This window comes from Pinus tabuliformis, chromosome J (genome assembly GCF_031772625.1).
Source record: "Pinus tabuliformis cultivar Carrire ecotype Pingquan chromosome J, CPIR1, whole genome shotgun sequence".
NCBI lineage: Eukaryota > Viridiplantae > Streptophyta > Pinopsida > Pinales > Pinaceae > Pinus > Pinus tabuliformis.
In genome coordinates, this window is record NC_142295.1 from 612,286,848 (window position 1) to 612,309,769 (window position 22,922).

General features: G+C 39.2%; 1 protein-coding gene across 4 annotated transcripts in view; it reads left to right on the plus strand.

Annotated features, from left to right (window-relative positions):
- LOC149228449 (exportin-4 protein) overlaps nucleotides 1-22,922 on the plus strand; it is a 408,868-nt gene that overhangs the window by 184,975 nt on the left and 200,971 nt on the right. For all 4 annotated transcript variants that reach the window (XM_089378212.1, XM_089378213.1, XM_089378214.1 and 1 more), the window contains exons 11-16: nucleotides 1,179-1,290; nucleotides 1,390-1,479; nucleotides 1,674-1,812; nucleotides 2,012-2,105; nucleotides 2,241-2,303; nucleotides 2,552-2,661. In XM_089378212.1, coding sequence (XP_089234338.1) covers nucleotides 1,179-1,290; nucleotides 1,390-1,479; nucleotides 1,674-1,812; nucleotides 2,012-2,105; nucleotides 2,241-2,303; nucleotides 2,552-2,661 — 608 coding nt within the window. The remainder of the gene's footprint in view (nucleotides 1-1,178; nucleotides 1,291-1,389; nucleotides 1,480-1,673; nucleotides 1,813-2,011; nucleotides 2,106-2,240; nucleotides 2,304-2,551; nucleotides 2,662-22,922) is intronic.

The following is a 22,922-nucleotide window of genomic DNA, read 5'->3' on the forward strand; positions in this document are numbered from 1 at the left end:
GCTGCTGCTGCTGCAACTACTGTAACTAGTGCACCTGAGAACTAATCTTTCACGGATCTCTCTCTGAAATTGGGAAATCTCGTTTCCTTCCAGCAAAGATCTCCCTCTGGAACTGGGAAATCTCGTTTCCTTCTAACAAAGCCTCTATTCTTCAACTTACACTCCTGTCTGCATGTTGAATTGGACTGCGTAGTTCTGCTGTTGGAAAATCAATCTTGTCTCTGGAAACCCTTTTCAGTAGTAACTTTGCCTCTTTCTCCTCACTAATGCTACTTGCCTTCCTCTGGGTCACCTCTCAGCTTTGGGGCACAATCTGTAGCGTCTGCAACACGGACTGGCTGACTGTTTCTTGCTATAGCTGTGCTTCCCTCTCTGCAACTGACCAATTCACACTACCTCCCTCAGCTGGACTGGGTAGTTCTGCTGCTGGAAAATCAATCTTGTCTCCGGAAACCCTTTTCAGTAGTAACTTTGCCTCTTTCTCCTCACTGATGCTAATTGCCTCCCTCCGGGTCGCCTCTCGGCATTGGTGCATAATCTGTAGCGTCTGCAACATGGACTGGCTGAGTGTTTCTTGCTAGAGCTGTGCCTCCCTCTCTGCAACTGACCAATTCACACTACCTCCCTCGGCTTCATTTGCTGGAATTAACTCGGCCTCCTTTCCTTCTCCGGAAAATGGGAAACCTCTCTAAAACATAATGCCCTGTCTCTGACGGAGTTGCAACTTATGGTACAGTGATATAAAATGTGATTGTTTATCTGATAACCTTGAGGCTTGAAGTGCTTGTTCTGCCTCTAAAATAATTATTTCATCCCTGTGACTATCTCCAAGAGCAACTGTAGCAAGTGAAACTTTGAGCAACATGAAGAAGTGAAAGTTCTAGATTCAGATTAGATTTTTAGTGAACAGCCTGATACATATGCAACAGCTTTTGGGTTATTTAAAAGAAAAAAATGTTCAGAAACGTCACTGTTCACTTACTTCACAGTCTGCCTAGATGGTGCGTAAATTATCCCTGTAGCTTTTAGAAACAGGGCATTGCTTAGGGGCTTATGCAGAGGGATGGTCAATAACATCATTGTTGATTCCATACTTTTCAGAATCATACTTTTCTTTTGGTATTCCAAAGTATATTTTCATCACAGCTAAGTTAATAATATTAGTTGTTGGAAACCAGGCAGTGGCCAAGCACAAGAGCAACACTTTCAGCGAATGCTTTCTGGAATCATAGCATGGATTGATCCTGCGGATGCCGTGATATCAACTATTAAGTCTGGGAAAAGTGAGAGGTGATGAATGGACAATGTCTGCGTGCCTGTGGGTATGCTTTTTTCTGATATTTTCTTTATTGTGTTTTTTAACCCACTGTTATGCCATCCATCATGCAGTGAGTTGATTGATGGCTGCCGTGCATTGTTTTCGGTAGCAAGTTTGACTGCTCCCACTGTATTTGATCAGCTGCTCAAAGGTTACTCAAGGTGTGTACACTGTATATCGACTCCATTCTTTTGATCTTGAGGCTTATACTTGGCCATTGTTCTACATTAATATTTTTCTGTGCTTTTCAAATTAAATGGATTTTTGTAGTTTTTATAGGTATTGATATTAATAATTTTATTGTTGTTATTTCCTTTAAGCTTATATTCTGATTAGTCTTTGGTTTTTTCCACAGGCAATTGAGTACACTCGGTTTATTATCCTCCTTGACTTGTGAAGTTATAAAAGCTAATGCTGGGGATCATGAGGAGGAGGAGACATGGAGTCAAGAAGCTCTGGACATTTTATTAGACACATGGAGTGTTTTTCTGCAAGTAAGCATGTACCCTCTGTATTAAGTTTCATTTGTAATAGTCTATTATTTATATAATATAATATAACTGTGAGTTTTTATTCATAATTTACAGAAGTATATTGTGTATGCTGGTGGCTATTTGTGTGAGCTTTCACCTTTTTTCTTTTAATTTGAAATATAAATTTTAATCTCATAGGAATCATGTTATTTATCTACAGCCAGCAGAACTTAGTAAGAAACCGCCACCTTCAGCTCTAGGAGCGAGTGCAGCAGCTTTAGTATTCAAAACAATAGTAGAGACTGAGCTAAGAGGTAACATGCACTACATCAATGACATTAATCAACTATAATAATCTTTTTTAATTGCATTAGATTTTTCTTTTCTAATCGCTGATTTATCACGAATATAGTTTGATGTCTTGGCTGTTGCTTTTTCTATTTATGCAGCCGCTGCAACATCTGCTTATGATGGAGGAGATTCTAATGAACAGTTTCAGGCTGCTATTGCAGGTACATGTATTAGGCCTAAAGTTGTGCTTAAATAATCAATGCATTCGATTGCATTTTATATACATTGATTATTGTATATCCTATGCCACTTTACCTTGATAGATGATGGTGCATTTCAAGCTATATGTTTCTCTACAAATTTGAGATGTCCGTTGTTTCTCTCTGGAAAATTTTACTATCCATTTTCTTGTTTGTGATATCCTCATTTTTCTTTCATATTTCAACCTTATATTGTGCTTTCCATCCAGCAAGAGATGAGCGATTAAGTTCATTTGCTCTGATTGCACGTGCTGCACCTGGGGAAAGTATACCTTTGCTTGCAATGCTGTTTTCTGAAAGATGTTCATTGCTTAATCAGGTGTGTGCTCTCATAATTTGTATGACTCTATAAGCTTTCATGAATGGACATAGACTACAAGTCATGTTTGTATTGAACACCATGTGATACCATATGTTCTAAAATCTATCTTTTATTTTGTATGGATAGTTTTCTTTTTCCCACATTAACTTGTCATGTATTGATTTTGAGTCGGAGGTTACTATTCTCTTAATTTAGATGGTGGTATGCTCCAGCATAAGAATGGCTTTTTCTTCTTAATCAGATTAGCAAAGTCATGCTAATTTTTTATGACTCAATACCTTATCAATGGTAAATGTGAAAATGCTGCAGTGTTTCATCTTCCATGGAAATCAGTTAACCATGAACTCTGAAACAGGACACTCCTTTTTGGCTACGTGTTCTGTATCTCTGTGGCTGACACCCATACTCTTGGGACCTAAGTGTTGGATATCCAGGGGACACTTGTCTCGTGCTTTTCTGACACTCAGGGGTCACATGAGTCCCAACATTGGCCAATGGCTAATGCCCTGTGTGTTAGCATTGGTCAATTATTTTCAAAGTACCATTATTGGATCTTAAGTCCTAGAGCTAGTCACTTTTGATGATGGTGATCCTCTTGAGGGGTCATCCACCACACCCACTGATGCACCACTTGGACTGGATGTGTTGGAGGAGGCAGAGAAGCTTGAGATTCTTCTATCCTTTTTAGTATTTTCCATTTGCAATTCCATCGATCATCTATTTGTATGATATATTTTGATGATGATTAATGAAAAGCTACAATTCATGGTTCTATATGTAGGATCTATGGTGTATTCTTGTGTTTTATGGATTGTAGTTCTATTCTCTAAACATTCAGACAATTTACACCTCTACATCTCTATTGTATTTTTGTAAAATTAAGATATATGCATGTATGTATTTTCATGTCCCATGTCCCTATGTTTTAGTGTCACATGACTTAGACCATCACTTGTTAAGGTATAGCATTATGAACATCATGGACATTCATTGGATAATTATGTTCTACTAAGTTTCTGGGATGGGGGAGCATGGGAGCGGAGAGATGCACAAGGGGGATGTGTGGGAGCACCCCCAAATTTTAAGAATATTCAAGGGGGATGGGGGGACATTGGAGTCACTAATATAGCGGTCCATATCTCAAATTGTAATATATAAAAATAATAGTGATAGAATCCCAACAATAACAATGTTTGAAATATTGAGAGGAGAGTGAATCAATATTTCATTATTTTTAACTATTTTTATCTTTTATAACATTTGATGCACATAAATCATGAAATGTAGATCTTTACGTAGGAAACACTTACACAACTTTTCTTTGTAAATATTTTATAAGCATCCTCGTACAAAGTAAGCACCAACTTACAACCTTCGTAGGCAACAACCTACAAGATATTTCATTCCTCTATCCTAACACCAACTCAACAAATGTAGGCACCAACTTGCAGGAGACACCAATTCCCACCCACCTAGTTGAGCACCAAATCAACAAATTGTAGGCACCAACAAACGTCTTCAAGTTGTTCTTTGGATCTGTCATCAATAACCTTTGGTCCTCAACAATTCTTCAGTGAGTTGTCATCTAACCATGCAACCCTAAGGATATTTCCTTCAAGATTGATCATAGCCAGTTGACCTATACACCTTAACTTTCTGCTCTTCAACAAGGATTCTTGAATTGAATCTTTAAACTTGATTTTCCACGCGTCAATTCTTTGTATTTGATCAAAAATAGGTTTTCCCACTTGGCACTTTAACTTCCTCAACTCTTGCTATTCATTGTTCAACTGCCAGTATTTAGGTTTATTATATGTTCAAAGAGAAGGACTTTTGACTTGGAAGCTTTTACTTAATGCTATAGATTTCTTTCTATTATATAAGGCTTTTCAACAAACTTGGAATCATACAAGTGTTTACAACCTTGAAGGTTTGCTCCCTGCAGCCTATCAACCTTTGCACTAAACACTCACCTTGTGCAGTCTGTTACCCACCATTTTGTGGGTGATATCCCTAGGAGATTTTTTTTCTCCAAGATGGTCCTCAGCCGGCAGCCACTAGCTAGCTCATTGTGCCATTTCTTTGCTACCTGAGCCAACCATGTGGTCTCTCGCCCATTTTCCATGATTGTATGTTTGAAGGTGCCCCCCCCTCGAACCTAAAGGTTTGCCTTGTCATTTGGTAATTGAATATTGTAGTTTGCTTGTCATGGACACTTCTGGGCATGGATTAATGGGTGGGATTTAAGGGAAAGAATGGCTTACGTCTGTGCTCTTGTCCCCTAAGACTCTTTTTGGGTATTAACCTTGGATTCTAGTCTAGTGGGATCTCTTTTATTGACCATTTGGCTCTAGGGATGGTAATTCATGGGAAACCCCAATTTTGGTTGCGTGGTCCCGCTCCCTTATCTGCTTATATTACCCTCTTTCCACTCATTACTACCCCATTCATCATTTTCCCCACCTGGGTCCACATTCCTCCACTGGGCCCACATAGGGTTAGCTTGCCCCGTCCCCTTGTCCACACCTTGGGTCATGGCTTGGAATGAAGCCTGGAGGTTGATGCAGCTAAAAAGAAAGGTAAAAGCATATTTGGCCACATTCAATAGGAAAATGTACCACAAAATACAAAAGATGGTTGGACAAACACATTTAGCACGTGGGCAAAAGCCAATACATGAGCTCTACCCCATCATCATGGCCATCACCTTGGTTCCTACAAGTTCTATGAGCCTCCTTCATCATATGGGAATCCATGATTGTCCCAACTCCTGGTGGGCAATGAATCGCCCTACCTTAAAAAGGGGGTATTCACTGCTATATCTGATACATCATGCTCTTACCCCTTGAGCCCCTAGCAGTTAATCGAAGAAAATCATAAAAAGGCAAAAGACATATAAAGAAGGGTGGAAAAATCAAGGCCAGGGCACCATATGTACCACGATTGCTCCCTCCTATACATTATAAACCCAAGTGTGGGCTTCCCTCTTATTAGCTACCCTTGTAGCCCAGCATGTGACCCAGGGCTGCCCCTTCTCATCCCCTACTTTATTCACTCGTTTGTCACATGCCACCACCTTCTGAAGGATGTACCTTGACTATATTATCCCCTTTAGAAGTAGAAACCACCCAATGGGATTATTGGTTAACCCCATTTGGAGTTTAGGAGACATTGGCACATCTGGAAGCCCATTATGGAAGGGTAGGCCATTATGAATTCCCCACCTGTGGCCCATGACTGGTAAGCTTATTTACTCGATTTCTCTAATAACTTGTTTTACTAGAAATCCAGGGGACGCATTGGATCTTATGCAGGATTACAGATGGTTTCCATCTTGGGTTTGGTCTCCGTGTATGGTGCCCTAATCCTCCAGAGGGCTACATTGACACATGTAGGGTGTGCGTTGAGAGCCATGGGCCTCCACAACAACAGATTGCACTCCATGGATCCCCACAACCATTCAGAGATTCCTCGTGGTTCACTTATTGGACGAGGAAGATGCACTTGATCCATCATGCCCAGCTAGCCCCAGACTTACACCATACACTTGGCAGATGATCCAGGACTTGGACGATGATGTGGCACCACCTACTATTGAATGTCGACGACCTTGGGTCTAGGTTAGAGTCTTAAAATCATTGATGCTACCAAATCAAGAATCTCAACCATAAACTACTTTGCACAACAAAAATATAAAACAGTAAATCACATATGCACAGATATACACGATTTTTAACAAAATTGTACAAGATGTATAGTCCCAATCTTCGTTATATTAAACCAAATATGAATAATACAATAGTCTATGGTATACAAGATACAATGACAATCTTTGTTGTGCAACTTCGATGTTATATCTTGTCCTGTCTGTCCTCCGCTCTCGTATTGCTCACTAGTAGTGCCTTAGTCCATCAAGGCCACTATACATTGAGACTCTAAGAGGGCTGCCTCCTAACAATGTTGCAAGTCACTTTCGCTGCATGTACACGGGCTCATCAAATTACTCTCTAGGCTGGCCAATACATGAGCTCCAATTTGCCTTTTAGTAGCCTCTTTCGTCCATCAAAGAGCTACTCATAAGGCTGCAATCCTTCACCCAATCACGCACAAATAATGTCCTTGTTTGCTTCTCTAGGGCTACTTTAGGTACCCAACACACTGCCCTCTAATCAGATCAATATTACCCAATCACGTCACTATCAATTATGCTCCTAGGAAAACATTTCACCACCACAGAATGTCATCCACATGGCACCAACAGGTTGCTGCAACCATGATGCAATTCTGGTTAATGCTTTGACCCAACACAAATCAATTTCTGCTCCAAGTCTGTTGTCCTCATGCTGCCTTTGACTGTCACTAGTTAGGGCATATTTTGCAAGCTCCAACAACCACTAACCAACCCTCAAACAACCTTCATTAAATGTGGCCTAACCCACAATAAACCTGTAGCTTACGACCAACAAGGTGATGAAGATCTACCCCCAAAACAATACCTCAAATAGACTCGGAAACACTTACCTCTGCCTCAGCGCTTTAGGGAGCTACCTCGGCCTCCCTTCCAACAAACTCTACCTCCAAACAGACCCTTAGAAACAACCCTAACCTCCACGTGTCCCTTCAATCAGAGTATTCTCTCTCCCACGAGTTTGTCTTTGATGTATATGTGTTGCACACTATGGATGCCTAAATGACTCCAATACACCTCATATTTATATATAAAATGACTCCACGAATTCATGAAGAGACCCATCTATTGAACGAATTTTACATCAAGCCTACATGACTTGAAAACTAATAATTACTAGTCAACTTCAAAAATTCATAACTTCGCTTCTAGAGCTCTGATTTGAGTGATCTTTGGAGTGTTGGAATTGGCTTGCCAAGCTCTATCACCTCAAAATTTCCCAAGCTCAAATTCATCATAGTTTTGACCCAAATCTTGATGGGTGCAAAACCCCATACTTGGGTTCCAAGCCCACAAGCTGCCCTTGTGGTGCTTTGCCCTCCAAACCTTGGATCCTAGGGCTTGGAGCACCTCCCAAGCTACACAAATCAACACCTATACCATCATCCTAGCCCTTGCAGGCGATCTACAGGCATCTTCGATTTTTTTGGAGACCCACGAGGACACTTGTGTGCCCCCACATCTCATTTGGAGCACCACAGGTTATTACAAGGGCCAACACCTTGTCCACTGCTTTTGAGGATCGTACTCTTCATTATGGCACCCATGGACCTCATTAGGCCTCTTAGAGGGCCCTATGACATGCATAGCTTATTATTTGACCTCTTGATCATTCTTTCATTTATGAGCTATTTTGGTGGGCTTGTCACCAAAAGTTAGATTATTAGAACATTATTTTATTTTTGGGGCTTATATAGGCCAAGGAGGCTAATTCGAACTCCTAAGTTTTGTATAAATACAAGTGAGATGAGCTCATTTGCTCATCATCACTTTGGATTGTATCTCTTATCTCTCTTGAGAATTTCACACTTTTTCTAGTGGATGAATTGGACCTTTATGAATGAATTTTGATGTGTGGATATTGGTCTATCATATCTTGGAGCTTCTCTTTTGTCAATTGTGGAAGGTTGGATATACTTTGTTACATGTAAGCACACACTTTTAATGTTATTCTTGTTTTACTTTTTCATATACATTGGATTGGGATTTTCACTATTTCTAGCGCTGATTGCTGCATGCAATTGTTGGTTAAAGTTTTGTGTCTATTATAACATCTCTTAATGTATGGGCCATGTAATATGAACGAAATCTCCTAGGGGTAATTCTATTAAAGAATTGACCTTGATAAGCCATCTCCTTTGCACATCGAAGTATAAAAGCTGCAAGATTGCTTCTCCTTAACCTAGAAGGCTAACGGAGTGGTCTTGAGGCCTCTTTGACTAGGAACCAAGAATCCTCACTCATATTCATCATAGTCTCTATTCTCCCAAGACTAAGGCACTGATCTACCAAGTGCTGGTCACCAAAAAACATATCCTTTCACCTTCTCCTAGGTCTAACCAAGTTGGGGCACGTAGGGCATCAATTTCTTGATAAGCTAGCCATTCAAAAAGTTCGATCTCCTAGGGTCACTTGCGCTGGTGTTTCCTCAAGGTCTCCTCCAATTTTAAAGCCATTCCAACATTGGAGTTGTGAGAAAATACAAGCCTTAGCTCCGAGATTAAACTTTGCCCTGACATCCCCAAGGCTAGTATGTCATAGGATCAAATCAATGCCTTTAAGTGAAAATTCTTTCTTTGATCCTTTCCCCACTTTGTTTAGGGTAAGAACATCATTGGTTGCTATACTCTTTTCTCATACTGTAGATTGGGTCCATTTTGTCCTGTGTGGTCCTGTTCCTTTGAAAAGACAATTCTTCAAGCACCATCTGCGATACCAATTTCAACAAGGATTTTAGGGATTGAGAAACTCTTTCACGAATCATCTCGCCTAAACCTACCCCTCAAATCCTCTCATTCCTCTCCTAGAAGTTATTGTACCTTGCTTATAAAGCAAGCAAGATCTATCCTTCAACCTCTTCTGGAAAGGGAATCATTTGGGTCACTCCACATCCATTCATTGACTTATCCTTCATCGATGACTCCATAATATTGCGGGTTTCCTCCCATAGGTGAAAGTCCGTAAATAGAAGGGAGCCTTAGCTGAGGTGACAGTGGGCTAGGTATCCATTTATTGTCATTGGTCTAGCATTTGTCCTTTAGGGATCCCCCTTAGAGCCCTTGCTAGTTTGAGGGGTAACACAACCCACAGGCCTAACACAAAAGTTGTCCACGATAGCCCTATTCTTACTGCACCTCTGTCCACAATAGGGCTTGGTCCTATCATCACCTTAACATCACAACTACTTCAAGTCTTCAACTAATAACTCCCTTAACATTGCCTTAGCCAACCAAACTCGGTATCTAAAGATCCCTACAACAATTCAACAAAACTTGGTCACCTCAATAATCAGACCAGAACTTGGTCTATAACAGGATTCCAACTTCGGCCACAAACCAAGCTTAAACTTTGTCTTCAGAACACTAGAAACCAGCCTTCAAACCAAACCTGGACTTGGCCTTCAATGCATAGAATTTGGCCCTCAAACTAGACTTGAATTTGGCCTTCAACGCTCTAGGACTTGGCCTTCAAACTAGGGCTGAAATTGGTCTTCAATTACCAAAATTTAACCCTCAAACAAACTTGAAACTTGATCTCAACAAGCCTAAAGTTTGACCTTCAACAAGGCTAAACCTCGCTTTCAACAATGCTAAAAATTGGCCTCTAGAACGGCTTTGCAACTTGCCTTTTAACCAGGACCAAAAACCTTCCCAAAGAGTGCCAAAAACCCTTCCGGAAATGTGCCAAGGATCCTTTCCACATAAACCCTCTCCAACTCGGCTTCACTTCACTTGGTTCATGAGATATGAACCTCATAATTGCTCCTTCGCTTGCTTAGACAAACTCGAATTGGCTTGATCCAGTGGCAATAAATGCTCCTCCACACTTCTATTTATAGTTCATTTGGGGTCTAAACTAGGTTGACTTGTCCATTGGCTGGGTCAACTTGTCCACTAGCTTGGTTGACTCGTGCAACTGGTAGAATGTATAATGAATATTCCAAAAACTATTTCTCCTCAACTGTGAGGAGTTAGAGGGAGTGCTACATACCATTGGAAAGGTCCCAGAATAAGCTTTCCCACCAGATATATTATGCTCCCATTTGAGCTAGGTAACTAACATAAAAATGCATTCAAAGATAGGGTATCTAAATGGGGCATTAAAACTCCAAAATCAATATTTCCAGAAGGCTTGCGATATATCGTTGGAAAGGTCTTCAAATATGCTATTTGACAATGTAACTTTCTCTTTCATTTGGACAACCTTTGACATCAATAACAACCATTTTCAGCAAACAATTCATGCCATGCAAATTCATCATTATGCAATCCAATTGAAATGCTATAATCTTGCCATTCCTGAAATCTTGAAAATTGTTTAGTTTGCTGAATTTTGAATGGGATAGGAAATTCTACTTTCTCCATATGAAGTCTGATAAGGTTGGAACTACTATCAAACATCGTGAGCCAATTAATAGTAATGTTAACAATTCAAGTAATAAAAGTGTCATTCTCCTTTATCTTACCTTTTCTATCCTTTTAGTTATTGCTAATTAGAGGGTTCCTAGACTCCTCAAACCTCTATCCCTTATTTTTATTCTATCTTTATGTGTTGTTAGACAAAAAATTTGAGGGGGGAGTGCCAAGGTGCCCCCCTTTTGGGGGAGGGGGCAGGCAAAATGTCCCCCTTTTGGGGAAACACATCGCCCACACTATGGAAACATTTTCCTATGTGTTTCCCAGAGTCTTCCCCTAAAGAGGGACATGGGAAAATGTTTCTCCAGGCTCCCCCCATCCCGAAGTGTGACAAACATCGGGGCCACGCCCCCCCACTATGTTGAAGAAAGTGTAACTAGGTTCGGTCTTCATAAATGTAATTTTGATCTTTGTACTTGTAAAAGAAAATAATTATTATTTTTGTCATTATCACGAATGGATTTCTTGTCCATTCAATAGGTCAAGCACATGTTTAAGTGCCTCTAGGAAAGTCAAAGAGTCAATGTAATTATTGAAGACCCATGTGGGCATGTTACACTATGTAAAAATATGTATTAGAGTCAAAGAAATATGTTTAGAGTGATCCTCCAAAGCAAAGACAAGTCTCCTCTTCAAGTCGGCTCAAGAAATGAATTTTTATGCACAAATGTCAAGTCGACCGCACCAGTTGATCAAGTTGGCCTAAAAGGAGGGGCAAACTCCTATATATAGGGCAGTTCGACATCACAAACACATGAATACTCATCTCTGAAATCAGCGAAGAAGAGAGGATGAAAAAGAGGTATGAAAAGGAGCATGGAAGTGATTCTAGGGCAGCGAAAAAGAGAAGAAATAAATCTGAGTTTTTGGGACTGTTTTAGGGCTCTTGTCTGTCGCATGTGCATAGGTAAGAGAGGACATTCTACTGCTGCAACAAGTCAGGAAAATCAGCTCTACAAGAAGTTTCAATTGGGTGGAAAAGAGGCTTCAAAGAGGCCTCCATCTCAAGTGAAGGAGGTCCCACACCTAGCGAAGGAAAGGAGCAAGTGAAAGGGTTTATTTCAGGCCCTAGATCAGCCACACGTGCACAGATATCATAGCAGCAGTAAGGGTTAAGAGGATCAGCCTATAACCTCAAGGACATACCCCAAGAAAGGCCTCTTTCTCTAGCCTAAGTATCAAGGAGAAGGAGAATTGCCAAGCAAGGTAGAAGGACACCAAAGAAGAGTTCTCTAAGGAGACCTAGGGTTTCTACAGTTGCTAGAAAAAGAACTGCTAGTTGCCGGAAGAAGTGTGAAGGAAGTGATCAAGGTGCAACCCAGAAGAAGGCATCAATTGAAGGACGAAGAAAGAGAGACTATGTCTTGTGCTTGGAGGATCTACTTTTCAAGTGTCTAGGGTTTCACATTTGTCAATTAAAGCTTCAATAAGAGAAATTTGCAGAAGGGGTTTTCCTCTCTAGAAGAGAGAGGTTTTTCCCTAGTTGAGAGCCAACATCTTGTGTTCTTGTCTCTTTTTGTTTTGGTAATTGTTTGATGAAGTAATAGAACACACACTAATAGTGATAAGAGAAGATTGTGCTATTAAGAAAAGTAAAAGCACTTCACAAATAGTTTATCATCGTCAGGAGAATCTCACTATAACCTAGATGCCCTAGATTCTTCAACACCCCACACTATGGAAACATTTTCCTAGGCATTTCCTAGAGTCTTCCCCTAAAGAGGGAAATGAGAAAATGTTTCTCCAGGCTCCCCCTATCTCCGAAGTGTGGCAAACATCGGGGCCACGCCCCCCATGATGGGGGATGGGTCCCCGTGGAACACTGTTGGAGCACATGTTGGGCTGTTATGTCTTTGAAAAAGAATTGTGATAAAAATGGCTGCTATTTCCAACCCTACAAACTAAAAGGGATTATGTTAGTGTTTCACTTACAACTCTTATCTTGGATGGAAGATTTAAGTTTTACTATACAATGCATTATCTAATCAACACCCTTATCATTATCTAATCAACACCATTATTTTTGATGATACAATGCATTATCTAATCAACACCATTATCTTTGATGGAAAAATTAAGTGTTAGTATTTTGTCTATCAGTGATTGTCACTAGGCCAATGCCAACAAACATGTTGCTTACTATATGGCACATTGTGGTTATTGAATGCCCTTATCTGATGAAAATCATAAGTGGTACTGTTAGCATCCTTATCTTTGATGGAAGACTAGAGTATTACTCTTCCACCTAAAATATTTGTCAATTGACCAATGTCACAGGAACTTTTCAAACTGACCCATGAAAATACAAAGAAAGATGGTAAACCCTAACTTGAAAGTGCCCTTGTACTTCTTCACTTAAACTAGATCTTCAGCAAAGTCCCCTTTCTCTTCTTCACACACTCCACACCCTTTGGCAAATGATAACTCTCCATTATTTATAGGTTTGTACTTGATATATCCTAAATTAAGGTTTAGTGCTTTTATGGTTTTAGGGTGACTAAACGATATATAGAACCCACAAATCTGTTCTTTTTGCTAGGGCCATCCCCTTGAATTTTCCTTCTTGTTTTAGGGCTTCCTAACCCTAATGCACTACCTCATGCTGTAGAAAAATTTAGCGCTGGCAGCTCACACAGGTTTCAAGTTTTTTGCATGTATTTCATTCCCACAGTCTCCAAACTAGAAATCTGATATAACAGTTTTAAAATGCAAATTTAATTGAAACACATACTAGCTGCCTCTACCATTTCTCTGTTCAGCTGATATAAGAAATATAGTATATTAGCAAGCTAACACATTTAATACACACAGTGACGCAATTAATTTTTGGTCTAACTTGACCCTGGAAAAACCCCACTGTTGGAGAAAACCAGTCTTCTAAGGAGGAGTTTTATTTTGCTTGTTTAGGAAATTTTTACAACAAAATAACAATAAGAGATATACTTATCTCTTTCCTTTTGTAGCTCTTCAGGTGTGCTCTTTACACTGAAGCAATGGACCAGATAAAACTTCACACAGTCATATCTCTATCCAGTGAAAATTTCAACCTCTGAACCATGGTTGTGGGGGAGCACTCCACCCCCCTCCCCCACATGCCCTCGCTCCCAATTCACGCCCCAAGAGGTAGTCAGGAGCGCGCTACCGGCATAAAAAACCCTCCTTGGTTTTTTGGGAGCGTTTAGTCTTTTTGCAATTTTTTGTTGTTGCAGTGATATTCCAAATCCAATTTTTTTTCAAAGAAACAAATAAGTTTTGAGTGGGGCGGCCTAATGATCAAGCCTATGGCCCTAGTATTGATATGCGATTCATTGAATTGTTAAATTCTTTAAGTAAAAGGGTCACTTCTACTTAAATTTTTAACATTACCATGAAATGACACAGGATGTTTGAGAGTGGTTCAGACCTCATTGAATTTCATATGGAAACAATAGAATTTTAGATTTCATTCAAAATCCAACAGACTTATCAGTTTTGAAGGATTTCAGGATTGTGGGGATTGCAATGTTTCCATTGGATTTTGTTATGTGTTAGGGTATGAAACTCATATTTAATCAAGAGCACCAATCCCTCTATGTACCTTGATGTTAGTGACATTGGTTGTCGAACTCTTCTATCATGACCCTCCTAAAAATGTATGCATCACTCAAACAAAATCTTGACTTGATATTTTATACTTTTTTTTTATCTTATGTTAATGCTTAGAGGGTGATATTGATGACAAAGACACCTATACAGATCCAAAGGTAATGAAAATAACATTAAACTAATAATATTATAATAATTAATTAATTAATGTCCCATTAATAATGAAGGGTTATAGGTCAAAAGATGTGACCACTCATCTTCGTGGCCAGTGAATGGCTATATAGCCACACCGCCACAAAGAGTTGTAATCACCATTTAGATTTTATCAATGTTACTTGGGAGCGGGAGCGACCATTTTCAGAAGCTCCCGGTTTGGGAGCGAATCTGGGAGCGATTTTTTAAAAATATATATATTTTTTATATTTTTTAATTTTTGATACATATATGTTAACAAAAACATGTAGAATGATGAATTAGACATAAAAAAACATAGATTGATCATTGAACCATATCACATCAATCATCTAGAAATTATAATCGTCATCAACCATGTCCACAAGTTAGTAAAATACATATTACAACTGCAACATATTGAGTCTTATAAATCATGATTCATCAAATTCAATCTTAAAGATTCAACTTCAAGCTTTCAGAATCATTTATCATCATTGATCACCAAAGTTGTACTTGTAAGCTAAGTTTAACCATTACAAGAAGTAATATCGAAGATATTTCTAAGTCCTAACTTCTCACTGTTAACATGATATGAAATGTTAAAAATTTATAAAATGAAACATGAATAATGAGATGAAATGAAACAACTTTAGTCTTTCACAAAGCATCATATTCATAATTCACAATCATTACCAATGAGTTATAATTGCCAAGGCCCAACTTCAAACTTCAAATTTTCATTGTCACAGTGATACAATGTTTACAAAAAATATCATTATGATATGAAAGAGTCAAGAGTCAAGAGTCAAGGACTCAAAACTCAACAGTTATGAAAACTAAAGTCTAATAGAAACTAAAAAAGACAAGTAAACTGTAAATCTACATGTGGCCCTTGCCACGAGAGTCTCCAGGAGTATAAGCAGGTCGTGGTGGTCTTCTAGGAGTCTCCTGCACAGACCGACGACTAGAACTAGAACCTCCACGGGAGGGTGTAGATGGAGGTGGCGACAGCAAAGGAACAAGACTCAGACCTCGAGCATTGCTATTGGATGGTGGAGGTGGAGGTGGAGGTGGCATGGCTGCTGCAGCTGCTTCATTTTCATCCCTTACAAGTTCCTCTTCTAGTTCTTCAATATGTACAAGACTGGGAATCACAGAAGAACAATGCCATCCTCCAAATTGTCATCCTCTGGGTGATTGTCCCAAATTTTATATGTGGGATCCTCATTAGCCCAATCACAGTAATGACTCAACAACCTCAAGTTGTAGTGCACATAAACCAAGCTTTTTGCTCGGTTTTCATTGAGTCTGTTTCTTTTCACATTATGTATATAGTTGTAGGTGCTCCAACAACTCTCTGCAGAAGAAGAATTTACAACCTGTGAAAGAACTTTTTTTGCCAATTTTGGCAAAAGTCCATGGCCGCCATATGTTTCCCACCATGTGAGAGATTCAAATTTATCTTTGTCGTCCATTGCATGGAAGTTACCATACAAACCAGTGCCACTGAAGTATCTGCCTATTTCAAGGCGCACAGCTGCACATTCCTCCCTGTCAGGTACCAACTTTTCTAATGCTTCCAAATATCCTTTAGTTACCTCTGGATCTAAATGGGGTTTGGTCCTAACTCCACCCCCTGCTGCAGGTTGGCCCAACCAAGATGTAGAGTAGTATTTTGGCGTAAGGATATACGCCAAGCAATGTAGTGGAAGGTTAAGCCTATTCCACCATTCACACACACAATCATGAATCAGTTTGTACAAGTTGGGATCTCTATTATGAAAAATGTCTTTTATTTCCCCCAACATGGTATCCATTTGCTCATACACCTCGCCAATCACTGGTTTGTCTGTATCTGCAAACTAAATCATGTGATAAATTGGCTTGGTGAAATCCAATACCTGCCTCACACTTGTCCAAAACTGCCCATCAAGAGCGGCCTCCTCCACCATTTCAAAACCTGCCATGTCAGCTACATTTGTAGCCCTTTCCTTTAATACCTGCCAATGTGGACTTGATACCATGCTAGCTAATGCCTCTCTTACCTTCAAAAAGCGCCTGAAGGTGAGGTAATAGCTACCAAATCTAGTCTTCGCAATCTTCAGCAACTCCAATCTCGAGTGACTGCGGAAAAGGCCATGGGTATTGCTAGGATTTGTGATAAATTTTATCATTTGTTTGCCTTTCTTGTACAGATTACCAATCCATTGGTATTGTTCATTTTTGTTTTTGACAATATCATGCAACAGAAGGTTCAATGTGTGAACCAAACATCCAGACCAAAATATGTTGGGGTATTTATCCTCAATAATTGCTCCCGCTGCCTTACAATTAGGAGCATTATCAGTGATGACTTGGATGACATTGTATGGGCCAATACGCTCAATTGTTTCAAGTAATGCTTCTGCAATGTTGATGGCGGTCTTGAACTTGTCTGAGTAATCATGTGCAGCTAGAAAGATGGGACCACTAACAGACACAACAAGAACACTTATCAATGGCTTGCCTTTTACATTTGTCCATCCATCAGATACAATGGACACCCCATGGTCAGTCCAAGAACTTGTCATTTTATTCAAAGAATGTGATTTTTTTGCTTTTTCATGATCAAGGCCAACGGTTCTTGCCTTGTCATACCCAGGGCTCTTGTATCCTTTAGGGGCATCAGTTATGGCAGAAACCATTTCGTGCCAATAAGGTGAGCGAAGAACATTGAATGGTATCCCACATGCATAGAGAAACCTGTAAACTTTTGAATCCACATCATTCCTACACCCCTCATCAAGGAAATCTGATATGGTTCTACGCCTTAAAGATGATGACCCTGTGCCTCCATGTCCATATCCACTGCCTTGGGAGGATGCTGAAGGAGTTCTTTGTGATTGTGAGCTTGGTTCAAAGAAACCCCTTGATTTTTTTGTTCTGTATTGGGCTTCCTCCTCTTCCCTTATGTATTTGGCTCTCTCCGCTGCTGACACCGCTGTACAAGTTTTGATTCCTATTTGTTTCTCTCCATCCCATGGCCTTTTCCCGCAGAGGTGTCTTCTAGCACAGGTGTATGAACCTGTGTAATCAGTGTTGCAATGGGGGCAATGAAATTTAGTGGTTCCATCCCCTCTCCCTGTTTCAGCCCTGTTAACATATTTCCACAATGGAGTTTGGTCTTGTTTAGTTTTTTGAGGGTCATGTTCACCCTCCTCCAGCTCCTCCTCACCGGGGTTTTAACCCATTTGACTTTCTCCGGCTTCTTCATCCCCCTCTTCAGTTTGGGGCTGGCCCCTCCGTTTCCTACTCTCCAGCACCATAATAACCATAAAAGGGACCAAGAAGAGGAAAATGCCAAGAAATATAGCCAGGTCCATGGTGTTTGATGTTTGTAGGGTTTTGATTCTTGAATCTGCAAATTCATTTAATTTATTGGGATTAATTAATTTAATTTATTAATTTAATTTAAATACATGATTTTTAAACTCAATAAGCTAAATTAAATTAACTAAATTACTACCTAACCAGCTAAACTAACTAAATTACTAAGTTACTTACCTCTGCAGGCTTGCTCCTCGCTCCTTGGCACTTGCTCCTCGCTCCTCAGCACTTGCTCCTCGCTCCTTTGCTCTTGCTCCAGCCCCAAACTCAAGCTCAATGAAGTAACAATGAATATTTTTTTGGCCCATTGGCCTTTTAAAACCAATTTTTTTTTTTAAATATTTTTTTTTTGGGTCCGCGGAACAGAATCTTTTTCCGCCGACCTGCTCCCGCCCCCGCGCGAATCGCTCCCGGGCGTTAAAAATCGCTCCAGGAGCGCCGGAGCGATCGCTCCCTAAATCGATTCCTAACAGACCAGGGAGCGCAATTTTTTTTGAGGGAGCGCGCTCTCGCCCGGAGCGCGATTCGGGAGCGGGTTCGGGGGGGGGGGCGCTCCCCCGCAACATAGGATTTTATTCTATAATACAATTACTACTTACACATACATACCCAGTCTACACATAATTCATTCTTGCATACTGGTTTCCTCGCTACAGTGGTATCAAAGCACTCGATCCTCGATCACCTGTCTGCTCTCGTTTCCTTTGTCGACCCCTCTTTGTTCCATCCGACCATCTCTCCGCTAGCTGTTGAGCACATAATTATCACCATCGCAACCCTAGTATTCCTCAGTCGTTATGTTCTCCCGATCATCGATGCCATTTTCTGCTCATCTTGTTGTATCTCCCCAAACCATTGACGCTACTGTCCAATGTTCCCTTGTCCCTTGATTGCCAACGTTTAACCCAACCTTCATGTCCTTCGATACACTTTGTTCTCGATCGTCTAACGTTGTCTTCTAGGACGTAACTCTTTGGATCATTGTGGAGCAGTCAAACATTGTGACTCGTGAGTGAAATATAATTAATTACATAATAGTAATGTTATATAATTTATTATTTCATTATAATAAGTTATATAAATAATTTATTATATAGTTAGTTATTTTATAAAAGAAATGTATATGATTATTATTATTATTTAAAAAAATATATTTAATTAAACAAAAAAATATTATTTAGTTAGGAGAAAAAATTAGTTCCGCAAGGAAAAAGGGAAAAATTGTGAATGGTGAAGAACTACATATTGGCATTAGCCATTGTAGAGACGACATCAATGGCGTGCAATTTTGTCTTGGCAATTCAGAAAAACCGCAGACAAAATTTAATGCGGGCCAAAAGAAGTTAACATTAATGATGAAAAAAATATTACAAAGGGACAAGTTTGAGGAAACTACCAAAAGACTTGATGACCATAACAAGCGACTTAATCAATTAATGGAGAAGGTGGACATGCTAACAATCCTGTTGTTGCCCGGATTGTATAGGTACCGCGACAATGTTCTAGATGGGGGCTGTCACTCTGATACCTGCCCACCCCGTTCTAGCTGTCTCCTATGGAATGAGATGGGGGCTCTGATGACTGCAAGGTCACCGTGTTAAGCACCGAAGAGTTGCCGAGACCCCTCAAGCTAAGTGGGAAGGGTTGCCCTATATCTCTATCAAACTAGGTTATGTAGGAGATAAATTATTAATGCAATCTAAATCTAGTATGCTTATGCAAGAGATTATAGGTGAGATTATCTTGAGTTAAGATTGCTCAAGTTACTTAAGTACTTGCGTGAAATTTGTTTTAATGCAAGAGTACTTAACAATGTTGTGATACATTGTTAAACAAGATGAGTGCTAAGAGATACAAGTGTAATTCTCAAGTAACCGGCTTATCCAACAATGATTATCAACACAAGATATTATGTCAATCACCAAGATCAATGTCAGATTCTGAGTGCGTAGATGAGATAAACTAATTTCAAATATATGACAATTTATATCAGCAGTAAAAATTCAGAAAATTTAGACTTTATTAACGTTATAACAGCAGTCAGGAAACCACTTCAAATTATGAAATTTGCTTTACACATAAAACATAAAAATTCTCAATGGCCAACAAATATAAATTAACTTGCTTAGCCCACTTTATGATGATGTATTAAGTGATATTTCTGATCTGATTGTTTAGTTTACAACACTAAACAACCACAGATCTACAAGCTAAAGATGCTAAAAATAGATGGTCAATATGCCCAAAACTAGTAAAAATGGACTAGAACTCAAAAATTTCAAATTTTTAGGGCTTTTAGGAAGTGTGATTCAACAAATTTCAGAATTGATATTTTTATTACAACAGTGAAACAATGACAGATCAACAAGCTAGAAATATTTAAGACAAACGTTAATATTTCCAAAAATAGTAAAATTCTGTCGGAGATTGAAATTTCAAAATTTTCAGATCTTTGTTAAATATATGCTTAAGAAATATTTCAGACCTGAATTTTACAATTATTCAGTAAATTCCAGCAAGCTAAAATGTTGATCTAGGTCAAATTAGAGATGCCTTACTGGCCAAAAGTTGTAAAAATGATTTTAGGGCTTAGAGATTAATGATTTGAATGCTGTAATAAAATTGAAGTAAAACAAGGGTTTAGAGGTCAAACCCTAGGCGCAAGGCCTTTAAGATCCCGCAAATGAAATTTGCTGAAATTTTGTGATCACGTTGCCGCTTGAAAAATATGAATTTTGAGACCTTAAGCTTGCAAAATTGCCAAGTATTTAGCCTTAAAACTTCAGATTAGGGTTTTAGGTCAATGTAGGGCAAAAGAGGCCAAGAAAATGGAGAACAAAGCTAAGGGAGTCAAATTTGCAAGGATAAAAGGGCTAGGATCATAGATCGGGTCCCGAGGATGAAGAATAAGGCCTCAAAGAGGCAACGCTATGCTCAATGAAGCTAGCGTTGGAGGTATGGAGGGCTTAGCGGCCTAAGAAGATCCCTAAGGCCTATGGCCTATGGCCTAAGGGCCAAGGAAATTGAGCCACAAGTCCTTAGAGGGCTGCGACTTAGGGAGAGAGGGAGAGGATGGCCAAGGGAGGTTGAAGGAAGGAGGAACGCTGAGGGAGGAGGGCCAAGAGGGAGGGAGGCTGAGAGAGGGGAGGCTGAGAGGAGGAGAAGGCTGGATGGAGGGTCGAGGAGGAGAGGAGGGAGGCGAAAGCCTGAAAACCCCATTGCAAGGACAAAATTTGGCCCTAAACCAAAAAGGGGAGAAAGGCTGATGTTGAAGCCTAGGAAGGCAAAACCGGGGCTAGAAGCCCTGCAAAGCTGGAAACCCTTGCTCCATTTTTTTTTATGTTTCAACTCTTTGATTTTCTGAAAATTCTTCTGTGGAAACCTTGCGAAAAATTCCAATAGACTAGATCTTACCCTCAAGGGCCTAGAATCTAGATCTAGCTCTTCTTCCACTTGACTCCTTGATCTATACTGCAAAAATAAAATTACAACACCCAAACCCCAAATATATACAAAATGAATACAAAACCACAACCCAAGTTAGAAAAATAGTTTATAATTTAAATTACAAAATTGGTTTACAAAATATACACGGGTTTCTAAAATAGATTTTGAGACAATATTTTTTATGATATTTTTTTCCTTGAAAGAATGGCTAAAACGCTTCAGAAAAATTAATGTTCACTATAGCCGAAGCGAAGATTCAATCCACCATGTAAAAACTACAGATCCAAGTAAAGTAACCCTTGCCCACAGTCTGTGAACTTGGAGACCAAGGATTGAATACCTGCACACACTATGTATTAACTCAAAATAATAATATAAAACACAACATAGGAAGCCCTTAGTCCATACATACCACAGATCAACGACAAGAACACCTCGAGTTGCACCCCAAAGTCTTTTATTATAGTAGAATTGAGTACCTGCACACACTATGTATTATCTCAAAATAATAATATAAAACACAAATAGGAAGACCTTAGTCAATACATACCACAGATCAACGACAAGAACACCTCGAGTTGCACCCCAAAGTCTTTTATTATAGTAGAAAAAATAGTTCCTACCAGGACAATAGTTTACAAAATGCTTCAACTGCAATTCTAGCCAGATATCAAGATGACTAGACTCAACTGACTCTAATTTATAGATAGATCTTCCAAATGGAAAAATAACATCTATTTTCTTTGATCTTTGTCAAAATAATCTTGGCTGTTGATAAACACTTCAAGATATTTTAATCTTGGCCGTTGATTTTTTATTTTTGAGGAATTTTCGAAGTTATCATTTAATTCCATTTTATTTAGCTTAAAATTAATTATTTTGAGCTAATTTCCTCAAAATTTTGACTTTGAATTAACCATCAAGGTCCAATGGTCCAAATTTTCTTGAAATATACAATATTCCCTTGGTGGAGGACCTTTATAAATTGATTAATTCAAGACCCAAAAATTTTCCATTTGGAGAATTTAAAATTAATTAATTTACACATGAGGGGATTTAATTATTTTTCCAACCCTCTAATACATATGTTTTTTCATTTACATGACTCAAAGAGGGAATACACATTTGGTTTAAACCCTCAAGAAACATAACCCATCTATGACACAATATGATCGAGTGACCCAAGTGATTTGTAATAAAATATTATTCCCAAATCACTTTTACATCAGACTCGACTAAAACAATAGGAGTCAACCAATAATTTGATAATAAATTTCACCCTAGGTTTGGGGTTTAAGCTGGAGGGAAAATACTCCTCTGATTATCCGTGTCAAAAAACATTGATAATCAATGAGGTTAAAAAATCTCTTAGGATGGAATTCGTTATCAAATTATAGGCTTACCTAGGTTGTTACATAGACTCAAGGTTTTACTAAGATCATTTACAATATATAACTTGCAGAATGGGATGACTATGACACACGGAACGCTGATATGTGATCCGATCCTTGTTGAAAAAATTTGGTACTTTTGCTTCCTTGGAACTTTGACAATTTGAGTGCAACAAGTCCAAACTATTTAAG